Genomic DNA, 23375 nt, shown 5'->3' on the forward strand with positions numbered 1-23375 from the left:
ACATTTTAAATGTAAAGTCTACCTATGAGCCCCTTACATGTAACCGTTGTGCTCTGACACAACAGTAGCGCGCTACATAAACTGATGGCTGACTACCAGGACAACACAGAAGCTCCACAGAGCCCCTTTAATGGTAATGTTGCATTTTACTGCTTTAGATTTAAAGCTCATTTTAGCTACTTTTATATACTGTCAGGTAGTTTAAATTACAGCAGTGAATCATGAATCATGAGAGTCAACTTTTCATGAGTTCAGAAGTTTTCAGCTTTGTGACGATGCATTTTCCAGCTAGTCCAGGAGGGTTTTTAAATAGTTATAGCAATGCTTTACATATGGATTACTTTTATGTACTACTTGTATTCAATTGCGTTAACTTAACTTAAGCGGACTAAGTTATTTAATGTATTCACATCGACTCATCCTGATGAAAATACTTTTAAATCATCTACTTAACGTAGAAGTTATGAAATTGAATTACATGGAAATCCTACATGTAACTGAAATACATAGCTTGTTTGAGTGCATAAAGGAACTTAATCCTTCAGCTTACCAGGGAAATTCAAAATGACCTCAAGTGAAAGTACATGGACAGAAAGCGTGTGAACATTAGTAATCTGAAAAGTAACTAAATCTGTCAGACACATGTAGTGGAGTAAACAGAGTAATGCTTCTCTCTGTAGAAGTCAAACCAAACAAACAAGTAAAGTGCATGAAGCCTACTTCACAGCCTACAGTACTTGAGTAATTGTACTTCGTTACATCCACCACTGGTTCTGGATGAAGTGGAAAATATGAAAAGAGAGGCACATGTTGGATTGGACTGGGAGGTCTTCCTGCTTTGCCACTGAGTCGATGACTAGTTGCGCCTCTCGGTGAAAAAGCCACTTCCTAAGTAGCAGCAGTAAGTCGTGCGCTCCTGGAAACTTGTGCAGCAGGCTGCTGACTTCAGGAGGCATCTCTGTCTGTCTGTCTGTCTGTCTGCTGCCGGACTTGCTCTCAGGAATGCAGCGGGAAGTGTGAGGAGCTGCTTCTGCTCATGTCGGACGGAGCTTCAGTGTGAAGCCAGTGTTACGGGTTTTATTGAGGAGAGAATGCTGACCAGGCTGCTTTTCCAAGAAGTCACTTTACACTTCACATCAACGACCTGCGAGGATTGTTAAAGACTGAGAGCTGCACGGCGACCTCTTCTTCTGCTTCTTCGTCTTCATCATGGTCAGTAATCGATCCACCATCAGCTTCAGGAGAGGAGAAAAAGTTCTGAAGTAGGAAAGAAATGCAGGATTAGTCACTGTGGACTGAGTTAAGCTGTGTGGACTAATGAATAGGCTGCAGTGTGAGGAGCTGCGGTGTCAGCATGTGTGTTGTGTGATCTCAGAGGATGTTTTCGCAACTTTCCTGTCACCTCTCACAGGGCTGCAGCAAGGTGATGTGGGGGGTGGTCGGGGCGGCTGTCGTCATCACGTTAATAACCATCCCTGCAGTTTACTTCAGCAGTAAGTGTGTGTGTGTGTGTGTGTGTGTGTGTGTGTGTGTGTGTGTGTGTGTGTCAATGCTTCCTGTTCAGCGTGGAAATAATCAAAAACACCTTGTGGCACACCCAAAACCCAAATCATGTGTTGTGAACAGTTTTGACGCGCTTGATTGGTTTCAGTCACACACTTGTGAATGAACAATGACAATATGATCCAAAGTAGGAGATGAACTTCCTCCTACGTGTATCATCGTTATTACCGGTGTTAATAGCGTGCAGCAGGAAGTTGCAATTATAGCGCCCCCGCGTGACGCACAGCTGGATGAGGGTTATATATATATATATATATATATATATATATATATATATATATATATATATATATATATATATATATATATATATATATATATATATATATATATATACATATATAATGATAATATATAAAAATGTGTATATTAATACAGGCAACAAGCTCTGGTGCAAAGTAAATAGTAATAATAATAATAATAATGACGATAATAACAACAATAATAATAACAGTAATAATTACAACAGCAACAACAACATTATAATAATAATAATAACAGTAATAATAACAAAATAAAAATAACAATAACTAATAATAATACAATAACAATAATAATCAAACTGATACAATAATAACAATTATAATAACAGCAATAATAATAACACTAATTATAATAATAATAATAATGATATTGAAATGGCATCATTTCAGAGTCTGGTGGGGGCAAACGGCCGTACACCTTTGAAGATTACTTCAATGACACCATTAGGTGGAAATCCTACAATGTGTACTGGATATCAGGTATCACCCGTCACTCAAATCACCTTCATTAATATATAAATCTTAATGTGGTGTGCAAATCTCTCACAAGCATAACTATTGTCCTTTTCATCTGCAGACAAGGAGTATCTGCATAAAGACAGAGATGGGAATCTCTTCCTCCACAACGCTGAGACAAAGGAGGAGTCTCTATATCTGAGCAATTCAACCTTTGTAATATACAGTATATATGTATTTTCACATTTTGTAACAGTAAATATGACTTCGTCAATGCTGAATAATAACTGATTCTCTATAATTGTTTTCATTGTAGGCTCAAGTGGATGCCTCAGGTTACTTGTTGTCAGGTGATCATAAATACGTCGCTTTTGAAAGCAATTACACAAAGGTGAGAAACACCCTCTCAAAGTCTGTTTAAGTAGTTACAGACAAGTGTCACCTTAAAGGGGCACTATGTAGTTTTGGAGAAGAAATTCAAACTCAGAATGTTAATATTTACGATATCAATGAGGTAATAACACAAACTCAGAAATATTTATTTTTCCATAACTGAATAAACAAGCTGTTCTCAGAAGAAAATAAGGTCCCCAGAACACTGTTTGAAGCTAGAAAGGTGGCAGGGTCCGCCACATATAAACAAAGTAAAACAGTATGAAACTGTGTTGTGCTTTAAGGTCAGTTTGTTTATGAAGATCTTTCTCTTCTGATTTAAATGTCTTCCCCAAAACTACATAGCGCACCTTTAAGTTTGACTGTGGAAGACTTGATAACAAAAGTCTAACATGTTTTTGTGTTTGCAATCCGACAGAAATGGAGACATTCATACTCAGCCTCTTACTCCATCTATGACAGGGAGAGCTCGTAAGTCACCGTGTTTTTGAGATAGAATCACTCACAAACTGCCGGACATCATCTGTATTTCTGTGGACTGACAGGCAGCGATGTACTTGGTATCACCCTAAATTATTTTCATATCTCTTTCCAGAAAATTTCTGACGCCTGTGACTCTTCCCACCACTCTGCAGTACTTTGCCTGGGCCCCAACGGGAAACAAATATGTAAGTTTACACCACGTTATCATGAGGCCTTTTCTTCACATGCAGTTGAAGTGAACAATATTACAGCTGCTTCAACATCGCTAGCTTTGAAACATGCTGCCTCGGTATGTGAGGCGAAATGAGAACATGTTGCAAAATAAATATGAGGTCCCGCAAGACTTCTGTAGAAACTGTATTTGGCTTTGATGGAATGTAACTGATTACATTTACTTAAGTACTGTACTTCAGTACAATTTTGTTTTCATTTTCTGTTGCTTTTTTACGTACACTCCTCTATATTTTGGGGGAAGATATTGTACTTTTTACTCACTAAATGTATTTGATAGCTTTAGTTACTCGTTACTTTGCAGATTGCATCAGGGTTAGAGTAGCAGATTTTTAAGTAATTCAGATTATCAGTAATTCTGATAATCAGACAAATGCCGAATAATGGATCAGATATTCAGCGAATATTAGATACCTTTAATATTTTTACTCAAGTACTTTTAATTCGGGTGACTTTCACTTGCACGATATCTTAACTTTTACTCAAGTATGAGTTTTGGAGGCTAGTACTAGTAGTACTAGTATCAAAACATGCATTTTGTTTTTCAGGCTTACATCACAGACTTCAACATTTTTATCAAATCCAATGTCACAGCTGAAACTGTACAAGTGACCCACAATGGGAAAAAGAACGAGATCCAAAATGGAATCCCTGACTGGGTATACGAGGGTAAGTAACACTCACTTCTTCCAGACGTGTGCATCTACGCATGTCTCTTCATGGAAGATGGTTACAGGTTTTGTTTTTTTTCTCCAACAATTTCAGAGGAAGTGTTTGCGTCAAGTGGGGGGATATGGTGGTCATCGACTGGAAAATACCTGGCTTACGCAGAGTTTAATGATACAGACGTTCACAAAGTGGAGTTTTCCTGGTATGGATCCGAGCAGTATCCTGAGACGGTGATTTTTCCATACCCAAAGGTGGGAAACTTATTCTGCACTGGTAGTAATAATTCCTCACACTCTCGTGGTACTTTATTATTATCAGGAATTCTACATTTTCTTGTATTTGTTTCAGGCTGGATCGCCCCTAACCAAGGTGAAACTGTTTGTTGTCGATACCACGAATCCATCCCGTCGCACGCAGGTGGTCGCCCCTGCTTCTGTCGCTTCTGGGTCTGTATATTCTTCAGTTTCATTACAGCGTCGCTTAAATCAAAACCAAGGCAAATACAGCATCTGTTCATGTTCTGTCTGATGTGAAAACCTTGTCACTTTCTGTTGCCTTTTGCTCAGTGATCACATTTTGTGCTCAGTGACCTGGCCTACGGACGAACGCGTCGCTGTGCAGTGGCTCACAAGAAAACAGAATTACGTGGTCGTACAGATCTATGACTTTGATGGAAGCAGCTGGAGAGAAAAACAGGTATCTGTCACCTCTCCGCATACCTGTCTGCTCATGAAATCACGAGCGGTTTCCAGTTTGATCATCTACAGAATCATGTTTGTATTGACTTCGTGTTGATAAATGTCTCCACTCTCTGTAGAAATTTGAGCAAACAAGCAAGACAGGCTGGGTCGGCCATGTAAGTTTCTATAACGTTACCACCATAGATTTTTAACCAGCAGTTAATGGTTTGATTTGGTGTCTGACTATAAAATATCACTCTTTTCCAGTACGTGCCCCTACCTCTTTTCTTTGCCGAGGACAATCTCAGTTTCTACAAAGTGATGAGTGACACTAAGGGATACAAACATATTCATTATGTGAAAGATGTAAGTCTTTTTTAATTATATTTATGGAAAATACAACCAGAATTAATGTTGGCAAGGCACGTTTCTGCAAACCACTTCTGCAAACTCTCCTCTTCAGACATAAAACACATTACAGAGTTCCAATGTTTTTCTTATATCTTTGTCATCACATGACCTGTCAGGTCACCCTTTTGCACAGGTACTTGTAAGGTGTGTCTCTGCACTTGTTTCATGTCTGAGGAAGGGCTTTTTATTAGGAATTTTTATGTCAAAGATGTTTGTAAATCTGTGGCATAAAGTAATATTTAGAGTCTTTACATGACAACACGTGGTGATGAGCGCTGAGCAACCCCCCCAATTGACAGAAACATAGACGCTGTGAATTTTGCAGCCCATTTCCTTCTAAAAGGGGGAAAACTGTAAATAAAAATTGTCAGAAACCGGGAGAAATACAGGAGAATTGGGACCCCAGGAGAAAACCAGGAGAAGGTAATGAAAAACAGGAGTGTCCCGGGAAAATCCAGAGGGTTGGCAAGCATGATGTAATGTAAATGTCATACGATACGTATGACGTGTACAAATGTATGTGTATGTGTGGTTTGCAGAAAAGTAAAATGCTAACATCTTGGTGACCGGACTGAAAATATGCTGCTCAGTAGCTTTCATCACGTATTGGTGTGGAGTGTTGTATTCACTAAGGGCATTCTGTTCAGGGCAAAGCAACACCTATTACCTCTGGGAAGTGGGAAGTCATCTACATCTCCAAATTAACAAAAGATGCCATGTGAGTGACGATACCATACACTCCTGGGAAAACTACATGAGCCTTAAAGAATATTAGTACAAGTAATATGAAAGAAAGTAAAAAATACATGTAAATCTGACTTTTTTTAATCTCTTCTCGACAGATATTATGTGAGTAATGAGTACCAAGGAATACCCGTAAAGAGAAATATGTTCAAGTAAGGATGTCTTCTTATCTGTCTGATGGCTAAACTCCTCCTTCCTCATTTTAGTTTTCATTGTGTGTGTTTGTATTCATGGACCCCAGGAAGAGACAAGCAGTGGCATTAGCCTAAGCTAACTGGGATCCTTTAAACAACAAAGAAAAGGAGAGACATTAAAGCATGACCTGACATGAACTGAAAGATGACCTGAGTTGCTCCTTGTTGTTGTTCCTCAGGGTTATGATCGGAAGCAGCCCCTCTGCCCCTCAGTGCCTCACCTGCAGCCTGCATGAGGACAGGTGTCAGTACAACACGGCTTACTTCAGCTCTGACGCCTCTTACTACCGAATGGACTGCTACGGTCAGTTACCCACACGCATTTCATCTTAAGCATGAAGTCAAGTGTGTTGGGAGCATCTGTGAACAATAATCTGAGCTAAAACAGTCACTGATAAAGTCGACTTGACGTCAACTATTTGTGTATTTTCTATTTTTGTTTCTACCAGGACCTGGTTTACCCCTCTACAAACTCATGGACAACCGGGGACCAGGTGCAGGTCTGTATACTTTGAAATTTACCAGATTTAATGTGCTTACCAAATTATTTGTTACAAATGTATATACTATATTATTTTATAACAAAACAGTGTGATAAATCTGTGAAAATGCACATTCGTAAACCATACTAGCTGTGTCTTTGTTGTGGTGTCATGTAGCCACGGCTAGCTGAATATTTGACATTTTGCATTGCAGATTCTGCCTTTACATCCTGTCATTTTCATGCATTTGTTGCCATTTGTAAGCACATGTACAGTTCTGTGTAGACTGACTTGAACAAGCAGAGAGAGAACATAAATAGACTATTAAAATAAGCCTTGGTTCATAAAAGTTAACAGCTTTATACTTGAAAGTAATTGCCAGTATGACAATAGTTGTGCTATTATCTTTTTTCAGACCTCGGCGTTCTTGAAGACAACAAGGATCTGGAAAATATCCTGTCAGAATTCCAAATGCCAACGATGAAGTATGGCACACTAAAGGTTGCAGGATTTGGTGAGACAATACATGTTTAAAGACCCCCTACAGGGTACAAATAAGAAACTGTGACTGTCCAGCCTACTTGTAATAGAAGTCCATGGTATTGGTTGGCAGTCTGTAAAAATCAAAGGCACTTTGACTCGAAAGACAAAATGTCCAGAGGATTTTTATATCTATCAGAGAGCCTCAGGTTTACTCAACTAGTCACCCTATCCTTAAAGAGTACCTGATTTTTTACTCCCACATTACAATCTCACTAGAATGTATGAAGACATGAGGTATACTGCATTGAATCTAAATCTGTGTCTGATTCTGATATGTGTTTTTTTCCACACGGACATTTTTAAAAGTTTAACCACTTGATGCAAGATGTGTCCTACTTCAGTGTATAATCAGTTCTCGGGGTTTGTGCCCTGATAAGTTTTCCACAACATACTTTTACACAGTTGCATATTGGACCACGATTGGCTTCCAAAAGATTTGTGATGTCACAAAATCACACATGTTGAACTGAGATTGAAGGTGGACACAGAGAAACTTCGCCCCTCAGCAGATGAATGTGAAGACAGGAGGAGGAGGACTTTACATTTAGATATATTTTTTTCATGTAAGGGGCTTGAAAATGAGCCATCCCGTTTAAAAAAGTGACATCTAACAAAGAACGTATTTGTAGTATTAATATTAAAATGAGAACAAAAAGAAAATTTATCAGATTTTGGATGGATAAGTATATTTGCAATTTGGAGTGAAACCTTATTTTACTTACATTTGAAATGTAAATGTGTAAATATTCCAATTTCTTCTGCCAACAGATCTTTGGTACCAAATGATGTTACCACCAAATTTCAAGAAGTCTAAAAAATATCCTCTTCTTATTGACGTGTAAGTAAACAGCCATCCTCAGCTCTCAGTCCAAATTTAATCCAGTGAACGTTCGTTCACACAGTTCACTGTGTCGTCGTTGACGCTGTTGCTGACCTGTGCAGGTACGGTGGCCCCTGCAGTCAGCGGGTGGACTATCGCTTCAAGCTAAACTGGGGCACGTACCTGTCCAGTTCACATGGCATCATCATCGCCAGCTTCGATGGAAGGGGAAGCGGTTACCAAGGTGATGCAATATTGCACGCAATCTACAAGCGCCTTGGGACGTTTGAAGTGGAAGATCAGATGACGGCTGTGAGGTAAAGTGTGTCTGAACAGTCAGTCATTAAATGTCTGATTTAGTGGATATCCAAAGATGTTCCTATGGTTTTATTGCAGGCTAATAAATGATTTCTGTGTTGCAGGAAATTCATTGACATGGGCTTTATCGACAAAGACAGAATAGCAATATGGGGCTGGGTAAGTTTTGTTTTTCTCACAAACTTTTACTTCAGTGTTTTTTGCTTTCACTAAATTAAATCTCTTCTGATCTTCAGTCATACGGTGGTTATGTCACCTCAATGGCCTTGGGTGCTGGAACTGGACTCTTCAAGTGTGGAATAGCAGTTGCCCCAGTAGCCAAGTGGGAATATTATGGTTGGTATAAAGTTCCTTCTTTAACATAATTTCTGGTGTGTGCTGAAGAAATTACTGCACCAGTTTAGCAGTGCACTTCTGTAAGACTCGACTTACAATAACAGTTTGTTTTTTAAATATCGCAATCAATGCAGGAAAACCAGAGATATGGAAACCATATTGTGATTATTTTTGATGGATATTGTGATATTATTATCAGTGAGAATGATCATTTTTGCGATATGGATTATATTTAGATTTATTGTGAAGACGTAATACTACGACGCGTGCTTGGGTTCTCAGTCAGATCCAGTTAGGATAGAGGTGTAGAGATGTGTATCCTCCTCAGCTCCAACCTCTCATCCAAACCAATGGGTTACATCACAGTGGGTTTACACTTGGTTTGGTCCAAGATTCAGGTAGTAGTAGCCTGGGTAGGCTCGACATAGACATAGACCTAGACTAGAGCCTTATTGCCACTAAGGGGCCCAGACAGAGGAGAAAAGAAATACCAAATAATATTTAACGTACTTATTTCTATACATATTCAACACCAACATTTTTTAAAGATGTTAAAATCTAAAAGAATCTGTGGTCTAAGACTTTATTTCATTTATTAATTTTAAACATACAACGTTAGCTATAGTTCTCTTATATGACTTACCAACTGTGAATGAACACCAAAATATAATTAGATAAGCAAATATATATATACCTAACTAAATTAGTGAGAATAACCATAACTTTGTAGTATTTAAGTGATTTTGTTTGTTTACCAAATATCAAAATGTGCAAAGCTGTCTGCCTGGAGAGTAATAAATCCATTTAATCCAGTCCTGGGAACAGCTAATGTAGTCTCCAGCCTCAAACAGATATGAGGAGCAGGCTAACGGGGGTCAGATAAACTCTTCAACCCTGACAGACTTGAGGCAGTTTATCAGACTTTGCAGAGCTTCCTCTGTAGCTAAGAAAGACTGTACACAGCTTTTTTTTTAACATGTGGATCTCTTATTCCCAAGACCAGACTTTGTGTAAAATCGGTGGAGTTACCCTTTAAGGATTCAAAATTCCATTTAAAGGTGCAATATGTAAGACTTTAGTTTAAAAAAATAACTAAAAGTATCAATATAAAGTGAAGAAATTACAGTTTTGGCATTATGATGTCTGTGTGTTGTGTTGCAGAGATACTGTATCTACTGAAGTTTGCATGCTAACCAGCTAGCCCTGACCAGTCTCTGTCCAAAGCTCCTGTGCTGACAGCAACAGCAACACTCCCACCTTGCTCCGAGCTCTCTGTCTGGACCACTAGCTGCACAGCTAACTGAGCTAACTAGCAAACTCTAGTAAAAAATCTTAGCAGTTATTCTGGTGATATGCTGCCCCCTATTTTGAGAATTCGACAAAGCATATTACATATGGCACCTTTAAATATGGTCAACTTTCTGAAAACATTGTGATTTTTAATTTTACAGTTTGTATAGTTTGTACTGTACTATTGTGGTTTGAACTTTGTAGTTTTCTTTTGCAGATGCAGTGTACACTGAACGCTACATGGGCACTCCCACAGACAACTCAGACTCCTACAAAGTAAATATCATATATATCACAATGTCGGCTCCATCACAATCAACTACGGTTCAATATTTTTTATGAATTATAACAGATTTGAATGTTTTTAAAAAATTCTCTTTTATTTAACAGAATTCCTCAGTGACGGCCAGAGCAAAGAACTTCAAAACAGTCAACTATCTTTTGGTCCATGGCACAGCAGATGGTACGTTCAGTCACTTCATCCAAACAGTTTTCAGTTTTTGAGCATGTGGTAGCCAACAGTGAGCCAGGTAACCCTGTAAAGCTTTGGACAAATGGACTCTACTTGCCTTGATGGAAACTTGAGCTTTGATGTTCAGTCACGTAGTGAACGCACTGTCTTTCCTGTAGACAATGTCCATTTCCAGCAGGCAGCACAGATCTCCAAAGCTCTGGTGGATGAGCAAGTGGACTTTGAGACGATGGTAAATATTGGCTGAGGGAAGTGGGACTAATACTGGCCTTGATGGTGTTGATTTAATGAACGTTTCAAATGGAAAAAAAACAAAAAAAACCTGCCATGTATTATAATGCACTCTCTAGAATTCAAAATGTGTATAACTTGATAATGTGACATTGAATTCTGAATTTTCCGTTCATTTCAGTGGTACACCGATAAGGACCACGGTCTCAGGGGATCCGCCATGCGTCATAACTACGCCCTCATGAGTCACTTCCTGCAGAAATGCCTCCTAAATCCCAAATAGATGTGAAGAATGTGACAGCATTTATAGGGAACATTGCCATATTTGTTGTTGTTTTTTTTTAATATTTGTATATTTTATCTCACTGATGATCTGAAGTGTCAGGTTTAAAACTGTACATTTGTTTTTATGTGCAATGGATGTTTGATTGCTCGTACAAATGAGCATTTGTATTTTTATGTGTAATTATGGAACATTTGTCAAAATATGTGACATTTAAAACTTACGAAAAGCCATTGCATGCATTTATGGTTGAAAGCCTTTTTTATATGTGAATATGATAACATACAATAGCTGAATTGCACTGCACTGAATTTGTTGTGGAGTGTTGATTATGATTTGTGTTGCAGTCATGTTCCGATGAAAGTGGAATAAACATTGTTTAAAATATAGCAGTTTCCTTATTTATGATATATATCACATATTTTGTCCAAAAGCTTTTTGCACATAATTGTACAGTATCAGAAGAGATTACAGTTGAAAAAAATAAATAAATTATGCATATTTTGTCTCGCTCGATAAACATCCAACATGTTTTATTATTTTCATTTCAAGTCACATAACATTATAAACTCACCTCATCACTAGTAGAGAGAATACTGGGTTACGCTTTATAATAACCATCATTCATAACTGGTCAATTTATATTTAAAGCAACATTATGTAACTTTTTAACATTAAAATAACAGCTTCAAAATCATGTTGATGGTACAGTGTCTTGTAACAGGGTGAATGGTGTCTCTGTCTATCACTTGTTTCTGCACTATGTAACTTCAGTGAGAGGGCAGGATCACAGTGTTACATACATGTTTACTTCAACATACAAGTTTTGAACACAACATTGTTATGACGTGATGAGTTTTGTGTGTAGTCAGCACTTACATTACATCTGACAAATTACACACATGGGATTTGTATTTACGACAGTGGTGTCGCACTCAGAATCTGTGGAGGCACCAATTTCTACATAATGTTGCTTTAATTAACTTTTGTTTATGGTTAAGCTTACTGTTAAGGAGCAATGAAATGGGGCATTGGGGTGTGACTGTTTTACATAACATAGTTTTTTTCTCTTTCATACATCTTAGAGTGCATTTATATATTTATAATACATCTATCTATATTGTCAAACTGTTAAAGGATATTAAAAATACATTTAGTCGTGCTTTCGTCTCCATGATTTTATATTTAAAACTTTCCCGATTTGATGAATATATTCTGCATCTTACCATGACCAATTTCATTATTATTTTTACTTTGATTTTCATTTGATTTGATTGTTCTGTACCCACTTGTGAATGAGTTCTTGATCTCAATGTGACTTCCTGATTAAATAAAAAGTATTTTAAAAAAGTATGAATGCTTCATAAACCATTTATTAAGCAATTGTAAAAGTTTATAAAAATCTCCAACTTTATAATGACCATCCAAATAATGTTTAAAGATGAACTACACAGTATTTATTAACCATTTATAAAGTATTATATGTGAACAATATCGCAATAAAAGATTGAATAATGATTGAATTTATGAGTTAATCTATAATTTACCTTTTTTTTTAATGATGGTTATTATAAAGTGTTACCAGATATTTCAAATGACTGACACATGGTCATTTGAACACATATGGGTGCCGGTATTTATTTGTCAGGTCAGAGTAGAGGTCATGTTTGATCGTGACACCTAAAGTGGCAGCTTTTACCACTCAGGTAATGCTGTTATGTCTTTTTTCAACAAAGTCAAATACATTCAGCGGACTGAGACGGAAGCTGACTAATGGGTTGAGAGTAACAGAGGATACTGTGACGGGGGGAGTCACCTGAGAGAAAGCTCCTCAGCTCCACTATATAAGACGAGCACGGGGAGAGAGGACCATGAAACAGCTTCAGAAGCCAAGAGAGAAGCAATCAACGCACTTTACAGTCCCTCCTCTCAGAAGCCCGACAGAAAGGAGCACAGGTGAGAATACTTGGACTCTCTTCCAGGATGTCCACATGAGATGCTGTATAGACGTATTCTCACTGTGTCTTTCTTTCTCTTTTTCAGAAGCTCAAACAATGAAAAGCGCCCACTCTTTGGCTGGACTCCTGCTCCTCATCATCATCCAAAGCAGCTGGCAGGTGCCTGACCAGGACACAGATCGAAACTCCATGTATGTATCTTAGTATCTTCGAGGATTTAAATCTTTTGAAGCAAACCAACAGGTTTCAACATGATTGAACGGCTCAGATATTTCAATTTTGCCTCTGAGTGCTCCAGCAGAAAAGCAACTAAATTCATTTTTGTAAAATTTATTTCATTAAGTTTAATTTATTTTCTGCATTCAAACATTTCTAAAGGAAGACAAGCAAAGACTACTGGACAGTTACTTGACATTAGGGGAAAGGATCTTCGCTATATAATCTATATTTATGTCATTTGAAAGTCTGAATAAGAAAACCTGTTGGAAAAATTCACTTTAATTGGTGTAACAAGGGAGTCTTATTTCTATATATAGGCTTTTAAACACTTGTTTTTAATTTATTTTAGTTATAATGATGTCTCTCCTGTTGCTTGTTAGTAACTATAGCGCTTGTTGATGCAAAACTAAATTTACAAAAGTATTGAATGGCGTAATGTGATGAGAGTCTTTTGAGCAATTCAAATTTTACAAGCAAGGTTTGCAACATCAATGACATCAAAATCAAAACGTATAAGAGAGATGACAGATCATGAAATGTATAACATGATTTATGGATGAGAGTGATGGACCCTACAACAGAGGTGTTTAAGATGAGAGTGTGTCTCTTTAAGATTATTGTTTTTGTTTCTGTTTGCCTTCATGTGTAGTTCTTATTGTTTTTCATACAAACTCTTATTTTGAAAGGTGCGTTATCAAAAAAAGCTTTACTTACTTTACATACTGACCTTTACCTTAATTATCTCCCTCATTTCTAGGCTATTGGCTGAAAACTCCATGTTGACTGAACCCATTGAGCTCCCAAACATGAAGAGACATTCAGAGGGAACATTTTCCAACGACTACAGTAAATACCTGGAGACGAGAAGAGCGCAAGACTTCGTCCAGTGGCTAAAGAACTCAAAAAGGAACGGGTGAGTGTGCCCTTTTCTTACTTTATCTCTTCAACAAGTCACACTAGTGTATGAATCAGATTAAATATAGTCAAGTTTACCTGCTTTAGATGTAGCTGTATGCCTCTGGTACTGTATCAGAACCATTTTTGTGGCTTTAAATCAACTCAAGCTTATCTGAAAATCAAGTTTTATTAAAATAATATGATTGTAACTCTTATCTAGCCTTTTGCAAAACAATTGCATATTGAAAAACTGCGACTGAAAATGTGTCTGTTTCTGCAGGAGCCTATTTAGACGCCACGCAGACGGCACCTACACCAGCGACGTGAGCTCCTACCTGCAGGATGAGGCAGCCAAGGAGTTTGTGTCCTGGCTGAAGACCGGCCGAGGCAGAAGAGATTGAACTCATCAACTCCCCGAATAATGCAACAATTCACACTGACTCTGTGCTATTATATGTTTCACAATCTGTGCTAGCCTCTTTTTCTCGATCATGCTGTTAAATTCTCTGTCGGCCCTTCAGCAGTTGGAGGAAATGTTGTCAAAATGCTAAATCTCACAGTCTGTTTGAAATGTGTCTTAATCATAAAATGCTTTGTGAATTTTTACCAAGCTTTCACGTCATGATTCATTTTTTTCTCCACATTTTCATCCTCACATAAAATTTGTAAGAGTATGTTACAATCACATTATTGATCTCTGTAGATGGTCTCATTTTTCTTAATATTCAGACAAAAGTCCATATTTAGTTTTCAATAAAGAAATGTGTACAATCTATGAGTTCCCTCTTTAAAAAAAATGTAATGCATTCTCAAATATTTGTCTAACGAGGATCACAAAGATTAACATCCGAGCGTAAACGTAAATCTACATGAAGATAATATTTCACTCACAGGATCCACCTTAATGTTAATGTCCACCAAGAACTGAATTTGTTTTTTGGCCTTAGCTGTAGGGTGACAGGAAATGGGATCCTTCTTCATAAACCTACATGAAGATGATGTTTAAGTGACAGGGTCCACCTGTTAATGTCCACCAAGAACATTTTTCTTTCCTTTTTCATGCCTTTATTTGACAGTAAAGCTGAACAGTGACAGGAAATGGGATGGGGAGGCTGTGAGGAGGACACAGCCTCTGTACATGGGGCGCACACTCTACCAGCTGAGCTACTGGGGCACTCCAACCAAGAATATAATTTAAAAAACATGGTAATATTAATGGATGACAGTATTTTCAAGGAACATATTTTACATAGTCAACTGGCAAACGATCATTTTATGGTTCATCCAGTATGATTGTTAATATTACTGTACATTCTTGACCATGAAACCACTGTTTTTTCTGCCATGCTCTCCCAATCCTACTGTTCACGGAGGCTGAACGGAAATCAATAAACACGTCACTCTCCTGGGAGAAATGCACCGTGGGATCTCTACCAGGTAACAGGATGATGTGTGTCACTTGTCAGCTGTTCACCGGAGAGGGATTTCTCAGTGTTGCTCTGACAGCTCGCCAAGGAGGGTTATGCTAAATGAAAGAACATGAAATCTTGTCAATCAACTCAAACTGGTTGGGAACAATGTCTGGGTCGACACCCTCCAGTTCCTCCTGGCGCCTAGACAAAACAGTAATTCACATGAGCCAGCAGCTTGACATGCTTTGGGATGTGCCACCTCTCTGAGCTGTCATCTGCAGCACATCAAACCATCTGCTGATTGCAGGAACCTCTGCCCACTTCAGTCTATTTGTAGGCCAAATCTCAGGGGCTTATAAATTGGACATTTGTGCTTGGCAGCACTGATAACTGGTGTTTCCATCATGTCACCGCATGTGCGAGCCTGTGAGGATATGATGAAAGAATCTGTAGCAATGTCAAACATCTTTTGGTATCGCTGCATAATAAGAGAACAAAACAATGGTTACCTAATGCATCTTTCCTCTCACCTGTAGTGCTATTTATTCAGCTAGATTGTTTTGGTGAGGGTTGCTGAGTTTTGGAGATATCGACTGGATGCTAGCTTGCAAGCCATCAAGCTTGTGGCATTAAAATCACCCCCCAAAAACCTGTCGAGTTTTTCAGATGTATTTTCTGACGTTATGAGCCCCACAAGCCGACTGCCATCTACAGTACAGTAGTTCCATCATATTCGAGAGTGGGCAGACATCGCTACAGCCCATATCTCCAAAATTTGGCAACTCACACGGAAACAATCTAGATGGATAAATAGCACTAAAGGTGAGAGGAAAATTATGATCACCTTTAAGCAACGGTAAAGTCACTAAAGGTGCAATAAGTAAGAATTTTAGTTGAAAACATTCAAAAACTGCATAAAATCTCAAAAGAATGTGAATTAAAGTTACAGACTAACTTAATAACAGAGCTAACTACTACTACAGTATGTGGCAGTTAGCAGTTACTCTGGTGAGATGCTGCCCCCTATTTGTTATGAGTATAAATAGGTGGCAAATTCTTACATATTGCACCTTTAATTAGCTCTTAAGGACAGGACAAACTTAAATTGTGGACGCAGTGTTACGATTGAGTGTATGTGTGACAGTAACAAGACAAACAACAGTGCTCATAGAAATTTATTGAGTCAAAATAACATTGACAAGATATACAGTACATAATAAAATCATATAATATATTTTGAGAAATAAACTCCGCTATACCGGCTTCATTGAACTCTTCAGGCGTATTAAATGCCATAATGGTGAAGCTTTTAAATGTATGATTCACTGAACTTTATACAAGCGTTTAAACCAATTATGATATTATGAAAATTGACAATATACAATATAAGCAATACATCAACACCAAGAGGCAAAATACTGCAAGTCTCTGTTAGGATACAAACATAGTCCACAAAATATAGATAATATAATATATAGATAAATAATTGCTTGCATAAATAGAGTATTGACATTCTGGCAAAAAAGTGCTATTGCATTTGGTTCTTGAAAGATGAATGTACAGTGCTGCCCTTTATTAGTTACTTTAAAGCAATCATTCCTGTCAGACACAATTATTACAAGGGATTCAAAGTAGCTGGCTGATAAAAAGACATCCATAGGCTGATGTGTACTTTACTTTTCATGTTAAAAGATTTCTACATATTTATGTACAGCTTTTCAGGAAGTTAAGGTTAGGGTTAGGTTATGGTCAAGAATGATCATGGGCTTTTAAAATACTTCATATTTAATTTCACATCATATCCGATGTCTATAGAATTATAGGGAATCGGTGTATACATAGATAAAGGGCTCAAAGATATGTTGATTTCAAAATACAAAGTATATAAAAATACTTATACAAATTGATCCAAGGACAAAAACTGGAAAACAGTCTCTTAGCAAGACCAACCTTTTACATTTTGGTAGTTTACATTCAGTGTGAGCAATACAGTATCCAGATTGAGAAAGTCAAAATTTGACAATAACAACACAAGAAAGTAGCAGTAGTAGGTTCATGACACATCAGATTATTCACTTAAACACAGAGATGTACAAGACTAAACTTAAAGGGTTGATACACTGCAGCATTAAATATAGATTTGTTTACAAATACACACAGAAGGGACAGTGACAAAGACTCACAACACTGTCCTCTGCTTCTTCATCGAACATTTCTCATCGTGCACACCAGTTGTTGCGAAATACTGTGAGTGAACTGTCAGAAAGAAAACACAGATGTATAATTAGCAGACATGCATACTGTATAGCAAGAATGTATTGTCTTTAAAGGGGCACCATGTAGTTCTGGAGATGAAAGTTTAATATTTAATATTTACAATATGAATGAGGTAATAATACAAACTCAGAAATACTTTTTTATTTTTCCATAACTGAATAAACAAGCTGTTCTCAGAGGACAATAAGGTCCCCAGAACACTGTTTGAAGCTAGAAAGGTGGCAGGGTCCGCCACAAGTAAAACAGTATGAAACTGTGTTGTCTTTTGCAAACTTTCATTCTGTGGCAAAACTAGTGATGACTTGTAATTACAGTATAACCTCACTGAACTCTAGTGCAGGTCTGTTGAATAGATTACATTTATACCCTACTGTAAAAGTTATCTTCCTCAGTTTGCAAATTCCCTCTGGCAGTCTTACAGTTAGGTGAATATGTGAATGTTAGCCAGTTAAACGACAGGTCTGACACTTAGAGAGTGAGCTGAGAGGAATGAAACCACTCTCTCATGTCTCTATGGTCAATTTGAAGTTTCAATCAGCAGCTTGTTAGCTTAGCTTTGCTTAGCTTAGCACAAAGCTTGCCTGGATCTGTCCACAGGTAACAGGATCCATACAAGCACCTCGAAAGTTCACTAAGTAACAAGTTATACATCAACTATTATTTATATATATATTATATTTATATATAAAATGAATAGTATATATATATATATGTATGTACCCATCTGATAATATGAATATATATATATATATGTTCATATTATCAGATGGGTGAGCATACTGTATATTCAAGTCTTACCATAATGATTTGCTGCCTTAGCTGTGGGCATTCCAAGTGTTTCCAAAGGAACCTTTTGACATCTCATCTGTGATATTGATGACGGGTATCCCTCTGCAAGAAGAGAATAATAGTATATGAATAAAAAATAAGAAAAAAAATAGAAGTTGTGCACATGTAAGTATTATATCACTTACTTGTACCCTTCTAATGGCACTTGCACTCCTCCGTCATCTTCTGCCACTATACTCTGCTCCTCCTCCTGCAGGTAGAATAAAACGCAGCTTAAACGCACGTGAATATTAATAAAATTAAATCAAAATGGACTGACGTGTTGTAAAACAGCACAAAGCGTTTTGTTCATGAGAGCGACAGCACCTCTTCAGCATCTTCAAGCTTCTTCTTCTTGCTCTCTGGCATGAGATCGTCCAGCCAGCTCAGCTCTCTCTTGGTGAAGAAACAGTCCATCAGCTTCCTGATGAACACCAGAGCCAACACCTGCAGAATCGAAACGTCAGAAAAATCCTGTCCTCAGAAAGGAGTCACTGTGCTGAGGAGGTGAATGGATTGATGGATTAATGGAGAGGCAAAGTACATCAAACAAAGAGAGGAAAACTGCTTTGGTGAAGAGGTACTGCTACTTCAAGATGTAACATACCTGCATAGCTGTGCAATTTGTATGTATTATATGTATTTTCATTATTGTGTCTACCTCTAATAACTGCATTAATCACAGTGTACATAGAAGGTGCCAGACTGACCCCAGTAGCTAAATAAAAGCTGTAGTAACACACTGAGCCCTGCTAACACCTAAATCAGGTGTGGCGTATGAAATGGTGCAGCAGATGGTGTAATTGGGCTGTTTACGCACCATCATGGGAAAAACAATGGCTGCCTTGGAGGTCTTGATGACCCAGAGCATAACCAAACAGGTGAGCTGGATGATGGTGAAGAGGTGCACCTTCCTCAGAGGTACGTGTCGTAGATAGATGAAGTCTGGCTGGTGCTTAGCCGGCATCCCGAACAGTCTCAGACGGTCGTAGAACTGCAGAAGATAAATGATAAACAATTCTTAAGTCTGCAGTATCTGACTTGGCCACTTGGGGCAGCGTACACAAGTTGTGAACACGTCATTGACACATCATCACCTTTATTATTTACACATTCAGCAGTTACAGAGCAACATTATCATTCATTTGGAGTCGTGTTTGCTTCCATCCAATTAATTTAAGTCTGTTATTTCTCTCTTTTTTCTCTCTTTTTTTTTGGTCTCTACCAACTCTTGAGGGAAATGTCTGACTCTTTATCTGCTAAAATGCTTCACTCTGTTCACAAGCTTGTCGTTAGCTGTATCTGTCTTCTGTTTGGTGGTGAATAGGTAGTGTTCAGTGGGTTTAAAGTTTTTACCAAGAGCAGTGAGAGTGGACCAAAACAGTTAAACTTGCAGGCAAACAGTGAGCTGAAACTCTATCAAGCGGCATAAAGCAGCAGATTGAGTTGATAATTCTCTGAAGACTTTCAATACATTATTATCATTTAAAAAAATGATTAGAGCCGCTTGTTTATTATCCTCTTGACCTTTTGAGAAGGTTTACAACAACCTAAGCACATGTAGTGAAAATGTTCGTAAATGTGTCAAACCCACAGAGAACAATCCTCCAACTCTGCAGATTTTTAGCATCTTTAAAGTCATTGATTTGGCAGCCTTTTAAAACAAAAAAGTTCCACTAAGCGAAACAGCGCACTGCCTCCTCAGCATCAAACAGCAAACGCTACCAAAGCTGGTGGACAAAGTCCAACATCTATTACGCTAAAAGTTACTTGCGTCTGCTGGATGTGTAACTACAACAGGTTGGCGCTCCTGAACAGCACAGAAGGACACCTATGCAATAACAATCTCTTTTTCCCCAAAAAGTATTTGTCCAAATTTAAATATAATTGTCAAAACCAATAATAGAAAGTACTTCAAGAAGAGTGAAGAAAATAAGCAGCAAACAGGGCAATTAAATAACAGTCAGGTGTTCTGTAAATGCTGGGAACACACTAGAGGCCAATTAACACTTTTTATCTGGGCAGCCAGACAATATGGAGGCGATTCCCTGTCATGGCTACACAGATTATCTGGAGCGCCTACAAATTAAAATTTAACTACACCGACCAACTGTGTGTATCTAATCTGAGCCATGCAGATAATCTAAAAAAAAAGTTAAGCCTGTTAATGTGTAAAAGATAATTATGCTTTGAATTTGGGAGTGCAGAACCAAAATTAAAACGTGAACTCACGCCTGTGTGAGCATTTAGACTGAGAAACCAAAAAACATCTATGTGATAAACAATTTACTGTCATGGGATTTACTGTTAACATGAATTAGTTACATTTAGACAAGTTAAACCACAGACAATAGCAGACAGGTGCTTCCTCATGCGGCGATACATTAAAGAAACACTATGTAACTTTCTGCGGAAAGATAGTTGATTGTTTAGTCTTTTTCCATCCATACATCCGTTACTGTAACCACGTAACCTTTGCAGGGTTGCGTGGCGCTGGAGTCGATCCAAGCTTACATTGGGCGAGTGGCGGGGTACGCCAGTCCCATTCCCCAATCGTCAAATAACAATTTAAGTCGACCAAACTGGGTCTCTGGCGTGGGACCCGAACCATTAACCCAAAGCTATGGTACATGACCATCTGGGAATTAAATTTCAACGATCAACTCTCTCTCTCCAGAATGACTTTAAAAGTTACATAGTGTTGCTTTAAATTCAGTGAAATTTGAATTTTTACCTGAATGCCTTTGAGAGACGATGCTCCCATGTACAGGAACACTCCATACAAGACAGGCATGGGAATGAACTGAGGAAGAATAAAAGTGTTATGTCAGTAATCGGTCTAATTCAGCAGACCTACTGTGCTGCACTCAATAATTAACCAAGGAATATTAAATGTCATAAAGATGAAACACTCCAACGTTCGACCTTCAGCACAGACGTCATGAAGACGGAGCAGCCCATCAGGGTGAAGATCATGAGGCCGGTGAAGCGCTGCTCTCTGATGCCGAGGAACTTCGGCTGCTCCCCGGGAGCCGAGCACTCCGACTCGAGCTTCAGGCTGTTGACGTGGGTGATGGAGAGGACGGTGGCAGCCACGAACCAGGGCAAGCCCATCAGAGAGCACACGCCAAGCATGACCCCCACCATGAACAGATCCAGGTGGTACCCACAGCCTTTCTGAAGTGGGGAAGCACAAGTAGTAAAGTTGAGACTGGGCGCATGTTGAACTTACATGAGCATGTCTACAAGATGCCACACAAGCCATCTTAATAATGCAGTCTGAGATAGTGTTCATTTTGTCAGGTATTTTTTATGTAGTCTAATAAATAAATATGCAAATCAAGACATGTTCCATTTTTGGATGTTTCCTTAAAATGATATCATCACACCAAGAGAGCAGACACTTTCTGCAAAGCTGCATTCATAAATATTGCATGTTGATATAGTCACAGTCAGTCACGCCTCATTGTCTTGTCTTAGTCATGGAAGAAAAAGGTAAATGGCGAGCATATTTAGTCATAGTCTTCCTTTCCTAAGTTAACACAAGTCTGCAACTAAAGTTCAAAGCCAGGACGGGAAAGTACCTTGAGTTTGTGCTCCTTCCGGTTGATAATGACGGCTGTGATCTGCTGGTCCATGAAGATGAGGATGGTACAAAGCAGAGCTGGGACCACCGTAATGACTGCGGTCCACCAGGGGTTCGGCCCCAGAGGGTTGATGAACCAACCTCGATCATCTCTGGTTGGCTGATTTAAAAAAAGAAAAAGACATAAATAGCAGCTTGTTGAAAAATTATGCGAGTTTGCAATTTGTTGATAAAATAAACAACTTCTTTTGGGGACTTGCTCACCTTAAACACGCTGGGAACCTTTAGTTTTGGGGAGGGGATCCCTAAGGCGTAGTCGACTAGGACCATGGTAAGGATGGTGAAGAAGACGGCAAAGTCACTGATGATTGACCTCACCTGGTAGAGAGGAAAACATGTCAAAATGACCCTTAAACGTTGTAGTTTCATTTATTTTTCCTCCCTTTGAGGGCTAACACTGAAACATAAAGGCTGGCCATGGACCAAAAGCAGACAACTGTTGTATTGTATGGTATTGTTAAGATGCAAATTGATTGATTATTTGTCTGACTTGCTCCCAATGTTGGCCCGCCAGATGTTTCTAGCAAAACATACAATAAAAATAGTGATTTATTTAATAATTTGTAAGACAAAATTTTGATTTTCTCCCATTAAAAACATCTGGCAGGCCAATTTGAACCTCATGTCCCCACTTTGGTCTGCCATGATTCTACCCAGTGTAACTGCAAACAGGAAACAGGACTCCTCTTTCTCCAAATGTCCTTCTTTCTATGACGCAGTACCTACATTTCACCACTAGAGTGTACCACTGCACCATGCTACATAACCAAAACCTTGTTCAGCAGCTGTACAAGCTTTGTCTTCATGCTTGGATTATAACGCACCTTTGTGGGAAAGTAATTGCTGAACTTGAAGTTCTTGAGGAAGGCGGACATGATGACGGTGGAAAAGAAGAGAATGACACACCAGAAGAGGACGTCAGGAACGTAGGGCCCTTTGAGGCCGCAGGCACTGCCCACAAACTCCCCACGCTTCTCAATACAGTCCTGAAACAACAGGTAAACAGGTATTAACACTAATCACGTGATATGCGGTAGATGACACTCTTGCGCAAATGGTGTTTATGAGCATCCACAAAAAACTTAACTGAGTATAAAACAATTTGCTTTTATAGTGATTTGCGATGAGTAATCCAATATAATCCAGCCCACATGCCCTTAATCTCCTCTGTTAAATTTCCTCCATCTGGGAGAGCATGCCACTTTAAGGTGGAAATGTATCTTTTTTAGTCCGTCTTTGTGTCAATAATTTCTGATTTTGTTTACATACAGAATAA

At 38.4% G+C, this 23375-nt stretch overlaps 3 protein-coding genes across 3 annotated transcripts in view; 2 read left to right on the forward strand and 1 right to left on the reverse strand.

The window, feature by feature from the left end:
* The first annotated feature begins 1130 nt into the window (after positions 1-1130).
* Positions 1131-11249, forward strand: fap (fibroblast activation protein, alpha). Its single transcript, XM_073473605.1, has 26 exons — positions 1131-1212; positions 1412-1493; positions 2217-2306; positions 2404-2498; positions 2599-2673; positions 3094-3146; positions 3271-3343; positions 3938-4058; positions 4155-4309; positions 4407-4504; positions 4625-4754; positions 4876-4914; positions 5006-5104; positions 5797-5867; positions 5992-6045; positions 6267-6391; positions 6537-6587; positions 6985-7083; positions 7881-7950; positions 8055-8249; positions 8355-8409; positions 8487-8586; positions 10094-10152; positions 10267-10339; positions 10507-10580; positions 10761-11249. Exons 1-26 carry the CDS (start codon positions 1210-1212, stop codon positions 10860-10862), a joined length of 2241 nt encoding a protein of 746 aa, XP_073329706.1. The 5' UTR covers positions 1131-1209; the 3' UTR covers positions 10863-11249.
* A 1497-nt stretch (positions 11250-12746) lies between these two features.
* Positions 12747-14709, forward strand: gcgb (glucagon b). The gene is made up of 4 exons (XM_073474062.1): positions 12747-12818; positions 12906-13011; positions 13797-13952; positions 14217-14709. Exons 2-4 carry the CDS (start codon positions 12917-12919, stop codon positions 14335-14337), a joined length of 372 nt encoding a protein of 123 aa, XP_073330163.1. The 5' UTR covers positions 12747-12818; positions 12906-12916; the 3' UTR covers positions 14338-14709.
* A 3731-nt stretch (positions 14710-18440) lies between these two features.
* The window catches only part of slc4a10b (solute carrier family 4 member 10b), a 28685-nt gene continuing 23750 nt past the window's right edge, over positions 18441-23375 (reverse strand). Inside the window, exons 17-25 of the mRNA XM_073473604.1 lie at positions 22924-23085; positions 22304-22417; positions 22038-22199; positions 21379-21630; positions 21188-21256; positions 19274-19447; positions 18781-18900; positions 18600-18664; positions 18441-18516 (exon numbers count right to left, since the gene is read on the reverse strand). Of these exons, the coding sequence (XP_073329705.1) occupies positions 18441-18516; positions 18600-18664; positions 18781-18900; positions 19274-19447; positions 21188-21256; positions 21379-21630; positions 22038-22199; positions 22304-22417; positions 22924-23085 (1194 nt within the window). The remainder of the gene's footprint in view (positions 18517-18599; positions 18665-18780; positions 18901-19273; positions 19448-21187; positions 21257-21378; positions 21631-22037; positions 22200-22303; positions 22418-22923; positions 23086-23375) is intronic.

This window comes from Pagrus major, chromosome 9 (genome assembly GCF_040436345.1).
Source record: "Pagrus major chromosome 9, Pma_NU_1.0".
In the NCBI taxonomy this organism is placed as follows: Eukaryota; Metazoa; Chordata; class Actinopteri; order Spariformes; family Sparidae; genus Pagrus; species Pagrus major.

Bases quoted from the DNA above. Each gene is read 5' to 3' on its own strand.
- fap (XM_073473605.1), top strand. The intron at 5,868-5,991 runs GTGAGTGACGAT...TCTTCTCGACAG, and splicing joins AAATTAACAAAAGATGCCAT to ATATTATGTGAGTAATGAGT. The intron at 8,410-8,486 runs GTAAGTTTTGTT...TCTGATCTTCAG, and splicing joins GAATAGCAATATGGGGCTGG to TCATACGGTGGTTATGTCAC.
- gcgb (XM_073474062.1), top strand. From the start codon at position 12,917: ATGAAAAGCGCCCACTCTTTGGCTGGACTCCTGCTCCTCATCATCATC. The intron at 13,012-13,796 runs GTATGTATCTTA...CCTCATTTCTAG, and splicing joins GACACAGATCGAAACTCCAT to GCTATTGGCTGAAAACTCCA. The intron at 13,953-14,216 runs GTGAGTGTGCCC...CTGTTTCTGCAG, and splicing joins AAGAACTCAAAAAGGAACGG to GAGCCTATTTAGACGCCACG.